General features: G+C 38.9%; 1 protein-coding gene across 11 annotated transcripts in view; it reads left to right on the top strand.

Moving 5' to 3' along the window:
* Positions 1 to 469: 469 nt before the first annotated feature.
* The window catches only part of LOC136257997 (uncharacterized), a 35,262-nt gene continuing 23,141 nt past the window's right edge, over positions 470 to 12,590 (top strand). For 10 of the 11 annotated variants that reach the window (XR_010702496.1, XR_010702498.1, XR_010702495.1 and 7 more), the window contains exons 1-9: positions 470 to 652; positions 3,638 to 3,699; positions 4,355 to 4,438; positions 7,507 to 7,652; positions 8,046 to 8,147; positions 8,798 to 8,847; positions 8,897 to 8,996; positions 11,673 to 11,731; positions 11,907 to 12,032. Coding sequence is in view for 2 of the 11 variants with exons in the window: in XM_066051297.1 (XP_065907369.1) it covers positions 550 to 652; positions 3,638 to 3,699; positions 4,355 to 4,438; positions 7,507 to 7,652; positions 8,046 to 8,147; positions 8,798 to 8,847; positions 8,897 to 8,996; positions 11,673 to 11,731; positions 11,907 to 12,032 (832 nt within the window). In the remaining 9 variants the exon portion in view is untranslated. Of the gene's footprint in view, positions 653 to 3,637; positions 3,700 to 4,354; positions 4,439 to 7,506; positions 7,653 to 8,045; positions 8,148 to 8,797; positions 8,848 to 8,896; positions 8,997 to 11,672; positions 11,732 to 11,906; positions 12,033 to 12,590 lie in introns of those variants that run through there. The other variant, XM_066051298.1, reaches the window with a different exon arrangement.

Raw genomic sequence — 12,590 nt, 5'->3', positions numbered from 1 at the left:
ATAACATTAAAATTAGGAGCGAGATTTATGTTTAGAGTAATTTGATAAATTCTTAGAAAATAGTTTTTGGTGCATGTGGCATGTGCATTGTGCTGAAAAAGCTTTAATAACTAATTCCACATGGGGTACTTTGAGATGATAAGTCATTCTCTAAAGCTTCTGTGGATGCAAATACATGAAGGAGCAACACCCTGACTGCCTGACAGATTCCTGTAAGTTCGAGCGTAAATTGGATGGCTGCGCAGCTGCCTATAGGTCCAGTTCTCCTTTCTCCACCTTTTCAGACATACTTAATATAAACAACTTTAAACAGGCTGTAGGACTAGGTGTCCTACAGACCTTCAGTACTTGTGCTGTAAAGCCTTAACAACTTATTAATCTAACTGGAACGGCGCGTGCTAATATATTAGCGAAAAGACGGGAAGGATCTAGTCCGCGGCGCCCGACCCTTTAGTGAGGGTCGGGCGCCGCGAGACTAGAAAGGATCCTGGTTCTGTTGGGCGCTTGGTTGGGAGAGTATAGTGTGACTAGGGACTGCTTATTCGCAACATGTTATCAAACTGTGTAGCTGTTCTTCTTATCTTTCTGGCAGTAGGCAGGATTGCGACTGGACAGGAATTGTGTCGTCCTAACGCTCCTCGTCATGAGTGCGGTACGTTGTAGTCTGTTAGTCTGTAACGCGTGTGCTAACTCACCAATTCGTTAAAACATCCGACGGTTATTTGACATGCCCTCCATTTTGTGGAAACTGCCTAGCGTTCCCGGGTAGAATGGTTACAAAATTAATTCACGTGGGCAAATTTAAATTTATACACTAATCAGTTACATACTGTAGTTAGCTCCCGTGACCTAGAATACGATTTAGTCTGCTCTCTAGCTAGTTAATTATAAGTTACTTATTAACTGTATTCAGCACCAATGGCTAGTATACAAAAACTCATTGATGTGGTAATGAATGGTGACCCGGCTGGGTTGGATGTAATTCAGTTTATGTGGCCTAATGCGTGGTATAATCATGGTAGTCTCGCGTGGCCAGACCCTTTTTTCCCCACCCAATATACGGAAAAAAGCGGTCTGGCCACGCGAGACTACAATCATGGCGGGTCACACCTACAATTTAATGCCCTGCCCCTTGCCTAATAAACACTAATGATCATTAGCTTTCACCCACCATGCAACACTCAAAGTTTCTGTGCAGCGTGTGGAGTTTTATTTTTAATTAGCGACAGCTTGCCTTGCGCAACACAACTTTCGTAGCAACTGCTTTAGCTAGTTACTTGCTTGGGTTGTTAGGGGGACTTGGGGCTTTTCAACAATGAAACTGATAAGACAAATGTACAACTAATTTAATAGATTAATAGTAATGAATTATCAAATATGAATCCTTGATATCTCAGTTAAGTCTTTACTTAGTTAAATTCCGCACCTTCAGTAGTAGCCACACTCGAGTGGTGCTATGATTGATTTGAAAAATAAGTGCTTCAAAATTGTTTTCGAGCATCAAGTGGTGGTTAAACTTGAATACTTGCCACAATGATATTTAGAGCTAAGGTAATAAATGCTGCAGCATTTAACCCAGTAAATACAGTAATAATTACCAGCATAAATTGCCAAATAAAATGCTAGCAACATCAGCATTCAGTATGCTAATTACAAGGATAGCTGGGACACTGGCGAACATCATCTGAAGTGCTAATTTAATGTAAATTCCTAGTGTATATAGCGTGGTCAGTGTGTTGAGATAAAGGTATGAAAAGTTGCTGTGTGTTCTTCAGATTTAGCAGAGCCATAACCACGGTTTAATGTAGCTTTACTTTGACACTATGGTCTAGGGTAGCCCTCCTAATATCTCCTAACTGGTGCGCTAATGACTCCAATGAAATTTGTGTGTGTGTGTGTGTGTGTAGTGTGTGCGTGTGCATGTGCGTGTGTGTGTGCGTGTGCGTGTGCGTGTGCGTGTGCGTGTGTGTGTGTGTGACTCTCAAAAGTGATCACTTGAAATCTGACATGTAACTGGATTAATTGTTAGTATAAGTACTTGTGAGAGGATGCCAATTATACTGTCAAAGTTATCCATTTTCACAATGCTTGGTAGCATTGTGCATGTGTATACGTTGCTATATAGTCAGTACTTAAAAAGGTTTTGTCATACTGTATTAGCGGCATGCAATTATGTTGGGAAAATCACTTTATACTGTCATCCATGTGTGCATGTGACTGCTGATATGCAAAGTTGTGGCTGTCTTAGCTTTGGTAGTGTTTCTTAGTAGGCCAGGGACTAAGAAAGGTTTGTAGAAATGCACTGCACATGCTGGTATAGCTAACAATATATGTAGGTTGATCAGTGGAAGTGGACTCTGTAAAAACGATTAGACAGTGTGCAAATAAACACCTTATAAAGTAAGGACTTGAAGGGTTCCATCTCAGCTGAGCTGACATGCTTAAAGTTAAGACCATATACCATAATACGTTTAATTGAGTGTTTGTGTGACTGTTTTATTAGACTTTTGAGCAACTTTGGATTTTAAGGGTGACATTTGGCTCTACTCAAGTTAACCAACTGATAGTTGCTTACAGTGCTATATGGTAGTCTTGTCCTTGTAAACCCGTTCTCTGGGGTGGTGCTTATCAATTAGAGATTATATATGTAAGTGCCCCCTCTGAGGGTGCATTGATAAGCGCCACCCTGGAGAAGGGGTCTGCAAAGATGAGGCTAGCTCTACGACCCCTCTCTTTTCTGCAAATCAGTGTGCCCTCATCTGCTAAATGCTATTTTAGATGATGTCCTTGCCACTCACATGTCCTTCAAATATGTTGTAGGTCACTGCTTGCAATTCTTGCCAACCAACTAATCTTTACTGCAACTAAGGACCAATCATGATTCAGAAAGTATAAGCAATTACCACATAATCCAGGATATAACAATACTCAGTTTCTTTCTTTTCTTGGCTCATTGACAAAAGACAAGAAAGTGGTTCGGCCATCATTGATTGTTTTTTACTTTTTATTGTTCTAGATGGAGAGTAGGTTATAACATAGTTTACTTATGCACTTGTTGCTAACTGTTACATGAGTAATAAACTCCACTATAGACTATATACCACATCAAAGAAAAGAAAGGCACCAGATGTATCAGGCTGTAAACTGCATGAAGAATCGTAGTACCAAAATATATGAAGTATCCTAATGGCTCAGTTTAAGCTATAACTATGTTGTGTTTGTTACTCAACCTTACATCTATGCAAAGCTTATGCATTTACTTTAATTGTAACATATTCAGCAGATAAGAAATGTTTTATGATAGCTAGAGTTTATATGAACTCTTGTTGATAGTAAATTCATTACCTTTGCACTAGAAGTGAAATGGAATGGAATAAGGATAAAGGTTCATAATTCTTGTGTTGTATATGTATCTCAAGCCCATTGTTGAGCTATGCTTGCCTGTAGCCACATTAGTCAGAACTCTAATAGTATTTTTGTTGTTCATTGTGCCTTATTGAGTAGTTTAAAAGGTATGTTTATGCTTGACTATGTATCCAGATTATCATGTTTTTCATGATTCAATATTCAGATTTTACTTATATCTTATTTTACACATTAACCAATGTACACAATACAAGATGTATCACCTCTACAGGTTACCATGGTATCACTCCACCAGAATGTGAGGGTAGAGGATGTTGTTGGGAGGAAACTGAAGTGAGTGTGTTAGCTATGCGTGTGGTCAGGGATGGTAAAGATTCCGTCATTTGTTAGTTTGGTTTGTGGTGTCAGTTTTTTTGTAAAATATTAATCTATTGTAAAATGCTTGCCAATAGTCGAAGCTAGTTTTCACTCATTTTAGCCCCAATTAGCCACCTTCCAGAGCATCCACTGTACAAGTAGCCAACAACTAAGTTTGTTGCCATTTTAGATAGTTTTTAACTCAAGGACTGTATCAGACAAACTCCAATAGGGGTGATGGGCAGGAATAGAGGGAAGTGTGAGAGATTATCTACTAAATGAAAGAGAAAGCTTAGGGATAAAATGGCCCAAATTGTAGGTCAATGTTTGATGAAGGAAACCTTTTGACGAATCAGACAATTGAGCATTTTGGCAAGGTAAAACTTTGATGAAGCACTTCAGTATTAATAACATACATACAAAATTTTGTGGGAGAATCTTCTGATGAATTGTAATAGCTACAAAGTGTCAAACCTGTCAACATTTTCTCCTGCTAAACTTTTGCACTATATAATAGTGTAGTATCCAGATCTGTTGGTGATAATGTTGTTACTACTGAGTCCTTATTTAGAGAGTTTGAGTACAGTATATTATAGTGATGACCATTAGTCGTTGTTCTGCACTATCACAGGATCAACCATCTTGTTATTACAAGTCCACTGCTCAACACACTTATCAAGTGGAGGCAGTCAGTGCCATAGAACTAGGACTGAAGGTGAGCAACATTTTGAGGTGTGGGAGAGAATCTGCTGGTGGAATTTTTTTTGATGAAATAAATCCTTATTTTTACATTCAGTAAACCTTGCACAACAATATTTAAGTGTGCAGGTGGTTACTTATATGCTAGTATACGGTCCTAGAAAATTTCTGACTAGTTACCAATTCCAAAGTAGAATAGCAGCAGCTTTACCTATACCTATGCAGGTAATTGCCAAGGGAAGCCTTAAGAATGCAGTTGCAAGTGCTTTGAAGCACTAGCACAATAAATACTTTTCAAAACACTGAAATTGCTGGAGAAGCTGTTTAAAGTTAGGGTTTATGAGAGGTTTATTACACAATAAGTAATCTGTTTTGCCATAACTTACTGTAGAGGATTTTCATCACATTATTCCGACTGTTCTATTAGGGTTTATGCTTAATGGTTTCTGGAAACTGGTGAAATCCTACACCTGTGGTTACATAAATGACACCTTTGAGAGTTGACTGTTTTGGATATAATATAGATAGCCAAAACTTTACCAGTGCATGGAGATGATTGCATAGTCCTGGCCTGAGCCATATAAGTAAACAGAATCACTACAATTGTAAGGCCACATTGACCAAAACTTGAGCATGTGAGGTGTGACCAGCATTGATAGGAGGAGTAATGGCACTCCTGGGTTCTGTCTATGTATTGTACAGTTCCCACTTAGGATCTCCACTAAGTTTGGTATTGAAAGGCCAAAGCATGTAGGAACTATGTTAACAAACTATCATCTCTTACATATACCCTGTAATGTGTTGTACACATAACACATTAAGAGCTGTAACAAGGCTCTTAATGTGTTGACTCAATCCAAATTACACCAGATGAAGTCCACACTGAACTGAGCCGACTCAATATTAGCAAAGCCTGTGGTCCTGATAACATTACTCCTTTTCTATTAAAAACTGCTGCTGATTTTATTTGTGTTCCTCTCTGCAATCTGTTTAACAAATCATTATCAACTGGCATTCTCCCTTTTGACTGGGTCTCTGGCAACATTGTCCCTATACACAAGCGTAATGATAAACATAATCCCTGTAATTATCGACCGATTAGTCTTACTTCAGTGATAATGAAAGTTTTTGAGCGTATAATACATCGTCATTTAGTTTCTGCCTTGGAACACCACCATCTGCTCAGTCCTTCACAATCTGGTTTTCGGAACAAGAGATCTACTGTAACACTTTTGACTGAAGCTGTTGACGATTGGTCTCTGGGCCTGGAGCAACGAAGTACTATTCACTGCTTGTTACTGGATTTTTCCAAGGCTTTTGATTCAGTGCCGCACGAATGCCTTCTTCTAAAGCTGAGTTCTTTGGGAATAAATGGAAAGGTGCTGTCATGGCTAAGATCTTTTCTCACATACAGAAAACAAAGAGTGGTGATCAATGGTGCGTATTCTGATTGGGCCAATGTTACTTCTGGGGTTCCCCAGGGAACTGTGTTAGGCCCTCTCTTGTTCTTGTTGTATGTTAATGATCTAGACTCTGTCGTAAAGAACTCTAAAATTAAACTTTTTGCTGATGATGTATTGCTTTATGCCCCAGCTAATACCCAACAGGAATGTTCTGCTCTTCAAGATGATTTGACTGCAATTTCCAACTGGACGAATTGTTGGCAGCTGAAATTAAATATTGTGAAATGTGAAGCACTGGCCATCACAAACAAACGGAAACCTGTTAATTTCACTTATTATATTAATGGTCAATCAATTTTGTGGAACAATCCTGTCAAATACCTTGGTGTGCTAGTTGATGGTAAATTGAGTTGGTCCAAGCACTGCAGGTATGCGATTAATAAGGCCACCAAGTCCTTAAACTGTTTAAGGCGTTCAATGTTTGGATGCAGCTGTGTGGCCAAGTGTGCGGCGTACAAAGCAGTTGTATGCCCAACTCTGGAGTATGCTGCTGTTGTGTGGTCTCCACATACCAAGGGAGATATTAAATTGCTTGAATCTTTGCAAAATAGGGCAGCACGTTGGATTTGTGGCAGTCGCTGGAGTCCACGGACCAATTCATGGACTGTATCTTCAAGTGATTGCTGCTCTCAGCTTAATCTCCCTACCCTTGAATCAAGACGTCAGTACCTTTCTATTTCTTTCCTCCATAATATTTATCACCAACGTACATCCATCAAGTTTAATTGTCACTGTAAATTTAATTCAATTTCATCTACTAGAAGTCATCACTTGTCAATAAACCCACCACAGTCAACCATCAACTCTCGCCGTTACTCGTTCTTTGTTAACACTGTCTTTCTGTGGAATTCTGTACCATTAATCATCCTCAATGATCCAAATCCAAAATCCTTCCGGCATTCATTATACCATTATGTGTGTTTTAATTGATGTTTTTGTATTGTTGTGCAGTTTTGTAATTATTTGTTTGTTGTATATTTTTGTAGTTGTAGTGTTCTTTTTTGTGGCTGACACCTTGTACAGGCTTTGCCTTTTGTGTATGCCTTCCATTGTGGTAAATTTGATAATAATAATAATAATAATAATAAGGCTAAACTATGACAGTGAAGAAGCCATTGAGTGGACATCTATTTGCTGTAAGTGTATTTTCTAATGTCTGAACGTACAGATAGAGTGGGAAAATGAACTTCCACATGAATGCGTGTGTGTAGTTTGTGTGTGTATGTGTGTAGTGCGCGTGTGTGTGTGTGCGTGCGTGCGTGCGTACATGCGTGCGTGCATGCGTGTGTGTGTATCATGTGATGCAAGTATAAATACAGTATGGTCTGCTCTAAATCAAGTGTGTGACTGGTTTAATGGAATACCAGTGGTGGCACAACCCAATTTGGTGTATGGTAATTGCATGTGTAGGGTGTAAGAGTATGTATGTTGTGGGAGTATAGGTTATTATATAGCTAAGCAGAGTGTGTGATTTGTGTACAAAGTGATCTGCCTAATGTAGACACCTGAAGGTCATGGCTGGTTAAGACAGATGACCTTATTACCAAGGTATACCAACATGGTTTTAGAGTACTAGTCATCTGTACTAATAGCCATCATCATTACATACTGTACCCCACAGATGTCATTGAAGGCTATTTCTTCTCCTGCTAGTGATTTTGGAGAGCCAATATCTCCTCTTGGTGTGGATATTATCATGCAGTCTGAGCAACGTCTTCATGTTAAGATATATGATATGAATAAGCCAAGATGGGAAATACCTCCTGAGTGAGAGTGTGTGTGTAGGGTGTAGTGTGTGTGTGTGTGTGTGTGTGGTATGTGTAGTGTGTGTGTAGTGTGTGTGTAGTGTGTGTGTGTGTGTGTGTGTGTGTGTGTGTGTGTGTGTGTGTGTGTGTGTAGTGTGTGTGTGTGTGTGTGTGTGTGATGTGTAGTGTGTGTGTGTTGTGTGTTTAGTGTGTGTAGTGTGTGTGTGTGTGTGTGTGTGTGTGCGTGTGTGTGTGTGTGTGTGTGTGTGTGTGTGTGTGTGTACTGTGTAGTGTGTGAGTGTGTAGTGTGTGAGTGTGTAGTGTATCTGAAGTTATGAGTTGTCATAGTTGGTTAATTGGATATGTGTGGAAGACCCATTCTGCAAATCTGGTCACTTAACTACTACTGCTATAGGGTCAGTCCTCCTGGCAGTTTACCCAGTTTTTCCCCCAACAAGCCACTCTACAACTACACAACTGCTAAGAGAGGAGAATACTTCTACTTTGCTGTCAACAGGTACTGATAAGTCTTCATGTTTATTGTTGACCTCAATTATTCTGTGTATGTGGTGTGTAAGGTTGAGGTCACTTTGTACACAAATGACAAATTTGGGTATTATCAAGTTAGCTGGTTTAACAGGTGACCTTATTAGAATAAGCAGGTGGCTACACTAGGCAGGTGACCTTGCTGTGAGTCATACTGTAATTTTAGCACAGAACTAAAAGGAGTGCATATTAAATGTTTTAACTTTCTTAAAACTAAATCTTCAAATATATTCAATCAATATGCTAAGTACCTGAGACTTCAAATTACCTTTTTAGGGGGCATCAACGTACAGTGCCGCCCAGAGGTAACGTTACACTCGTGCGCAGTTGTCACTCGTGTAGCCAATTTTCGACCCGCAATTTCTTTGGCATGTGTGTGCTAACTAACTCACCACCTGTAGCCACGATAGGCGAGCTCCCTCGCATGGCTGCTCCAGTAACTGCGTGCCTTCGCACGTGATGTATTCCAGTCATGCGTCGTGTCGAGTCGTGGCCTGGATTTGAGCACTCATGAGGGATTGTAACATTACCACTGGGCGGTACTGTAGTTGTATATTAAATAATATTTAGTTATATGTTTACCACTACTTAAATAACAAAAGCAATTACATTATTCTTTAGGGTCAGTGATGGGGAGGTGTTGTTTAACACTTCATTTATAGATCAACCATGTAAGCCCCCAGTCCCTGTTCCTGTTAACCTTCTTATAACATATTGTAGTGGAATTTGCTGATCAGTTCCTGTCCATTGCTACTACATTACCTGGTAATGAGGTGTTGTATGGACTAGGAGAGCGTAAAGCATCTCTGGCATTAGAAAAGTGAGTGTGTGTGTAGCGTTTGTGTATGTGTTGTGTTGTGTTTTGTGTGTGTGTGTGTTGTGTTTGTGTGTGTTTTGTGTGTGTGCATGTGCGTGTGTGCGTGTGTGTGTGTACTTACATGCCGTAGAGTCTGGTTGTTAGGCACATACGCCTAATAAGAGTTCACGAAAAAATATTGTGATTAACATATAGTTGTTAAGCACATGTGCCTAATAAATAAACCTCGTCGTGATTATTATGGATTCACTCTCTTGGAGTGGTGTGAATTGCAGTCATTTCATATACCAATATTTTGAATCCAGTTTTTGTACACTGAATCCTTTGTGTTGGAATGCTTGGTAAGTATAGAAAAGGCATGTATTTTGGCTTTGTACTTCGTGAAATTTCATGCTATATGCAATTAGCAAACCTCTAGCATTTCATAACTTTGTCTCATGTTGGAGCTACGTGTTTGTCCACATGCGTTTATCAACCATGATTAAGTATGAGAAACGGGTATGCGCTTGATATATACGTGCCCTTAACAACCAGACTCTACAGTATTACATGAAAAGCCTTTGTTTTAATTTGACTGTTCTATTAGAGTATCTAAGCAAGTGGAAGTTAAAAGTCTGAGTTGTATATACTAATGTGCCTCACCATACAGCTAGACTGAATTGGTGTATGTGATGTAGTCAGATTTTGTTTTGTTTAGTAGTATAATACATTTTAGTGTATTGTGGTTAGTCAATTATAGTACGTCATAACGCATCAGACAAAGAAACTTTAGTACGTGTGAGGTGTCATTAAAGCAACAGAAGCGTCCATGTACAGCTAGATTCAATTTAGTTTCATGTCATATCTAACATAGCAAGTAAGAACTTGTACTACAACCAGTTACAAGCCTATGGGAGATAGTAAGCGAATTTATGCTGGTCTTGTGGTGAAGAATGCTTGAGAACGCCCATTAAAGTAACTGTAAATCAACAGTACAGTGGTCGAAACATGTCTAAGTTTATTTCTTAGATGTTTTCAATACATTGAAGAGTCCAATACAGTGGATGGAGGTAGAGAAACGCGAAGAAAAACAATTGCAAAAGTGCCACTGTGCTGTGGTTGCCTGTAACAGCTCGGCCTGTGTGCTTTGCGCTATCCAGCGAAGCTCATGCTTCATTATGCTTCATTCACTTAAAACTATAATATAATTTATGATGATAATAGATTATGAATTATGTCATCTAAAGGCAAATTTTTGTCGGTACGAGGTAAAATATTATATTATTATAGAACTTTGCGTGGGCGAGATCAAAGGAAAAAGTGTACTTTAAATTTCATAAAGTACACTCTCAGCCGGCCAACAGTGCTTCATCGACCACAAAGCACTCTTTGCGGTAAAATAAAGCACAGTTGCCCAATTGCCTTAGTGCAGGCTATTGGGGCTCGCACCAGTACGACTAATCACCCAAGTTGGTGAAAGCTGATAGCCTCGCCGTGCTGAGTGATCAATCATCCCAGCCAATACAAGTTCTACCACTGGATTGCTTTTATAGACATGCCTAAATGCTTCGATGATGGGTGGCAGAAGGTAACGTTGCTGTTACGTTTGTTAATGTAAACAGACAAGTCCTGGAGATATCACGGAAATACTTCACCATGTGACTCACAATAGAATCGATTGTGGGTTGCGAGCAAAACCTGCAAAAATATGCGATGAACCTCTACCATGCCAAGCTATGGTGAACTACGCGTGAGTTACTTGGTTAAACTAGATTGTGTGTGTTCAGGCTGCTAATAATTTGTGCAACACGTGTTAATTACGAGTCCTAGTGTATGGTGAAGCTACACGACTAGAAAGTTCCATAAATCATTTAAAGCATAGCCTTGCTCGTGCTATATGAAAAATAAAACACTCAGTGCTTGGCCTCGATGCTAATTAAAAGCACTCGGCTTCGCCTCGTGCTTTATTAGCATCTCGGCTGCGCGCCTTGTGCTTTATTTTTCATATAGCACTCGCGGCTATGCTTTAACATACTTATTTTGAGTCTCTATTACAACTACTCTAATACTACAGTCAGGTTTAATGTCAATGGGTCATTCTGCTTTCTGTTGCAAAGGTGAGTACATATCCTTTTTGCATGCACACCTAGCACCACACCCGTTTTCACTCTTGCAGTGACATTTAATTAATTTACTGCATACGTTTGCAGCAATCGGTGTGTGTTCCACACAGCAATCCATACATTGTTGATCCCCATCGTTCTGGAGATAGATGAAACATTTTAATATGCCTACTCTGAGGTACATCATATTCCTGCCATGCTTTGCATACTGCAGCAGTGAATCCTGGGTTGGAGGGAGTCTTTATGAAGTTCAAAATTATAATAATTGTATATTATATTCATACAGCTGTAATTGCATTATTATTACAAACAGAAGCCATAGTTAAAATATATTTAACTAGCACCTGGTTTTTGAAAGTATGTAGCACAACATCAACTTGTTTTTAGGTTCAGATGTTATAGTACACTGTGTTCATGCACACATTGAGAATACTGTGTGGCTTTCCTCATTAATATCATATCACTCAACTGGAATGTATTATCTGGACCCTGGAGTAGCTGTGTGTCAGTGGACTATTTCTAGTAATACTCTAAAGAATAATCAATTGTTTACAAAGTTATATATTTACCTTTGTAGAGGCAAGACATATACACTGTGGAGTTTTGACAGTTCATTTGATCCTGGTGTTAACTTGTGTGAGTGTGTTAGTGTGAGTGAACTGTATAGTTAGTTATACATAATGTAGAGTACAGTACTACTGGATATTAGGGATCATGAAGGTTTGGGCTTCTAGTAAATTATGTGTTTGAATTATGTAGTTTTGTTGGTTGGAATTTATTTAACATTTTAAGGTCTATTAATTTATCATAGATGGTTCCCACCCATTCTACATGGACCTACGACAGTCTGGAAAGGCTCATGGTGTCTACCTTCGTAACAGTAATGGGATGGATGTTGTTTATGGTGACAACTTCCTGACATACAGAGTGATCGGGGGTGAGCATTTTAGTGGCTGTATACCTTGTATTGTGCAGAATGTGTAATAGTGACTAGAACAATGTGATGGAAGTATGTGCCATTATACAAATCATTTAAATTGTCAGTTTTCTGGTTATATAATATTTACACTAGAAAATAGCTGTACACTAGTGTGGTTTATATACATAAAGGTGTGGTCTTGTATGACTAGTCATCACCTTGTTTTTAATGATGTCATTGTGTGAGCAAGGTAAGGTTCCATAAGCCATTGTGTCTACTTCTTGGTCATTAAGTAATTGGAACCACATTACTTTTATCAAGCATTTAAACACATAATATGAGGTATTCATTGTACAGGTGGTAATGAGCTATGATAAAGGTCTGCATGTATCACAGACTAATAATGTCATATATAAAGAAATTACGGAATAATGAGATTGTCTATGTGCGACTAGGAGCATTTAAGGAGGAAGAAACTTGATGAACAACAACTTTGTATGTACACTTTCAAGACACGTAATTATTTATCCCCTTGAACTTAATTTTTAATTTGTCCTTGATTTTAACATGTAGGGT

The sequence above is a fragment of the Dysidea avara genome, chromosome 6 (assembly GCF_963678975.1).
Source record: "Dysidea avara chromosome 6, odDysAvar1.4, whole genome shotgun sequence".
NCBI classification, from domain to species: domain Eukaryota; kingdom Metazoa; phylum Porifera; class Demospongiae; order Dictyoceratida; family Dysideidae; genus Dysidea; species Dysidea avara.
The sequence above is the reverse complement of the archived record's forward strand: the minus strand, read 5'-3'. Positions and strand labels throughout refer to the sequence as shown.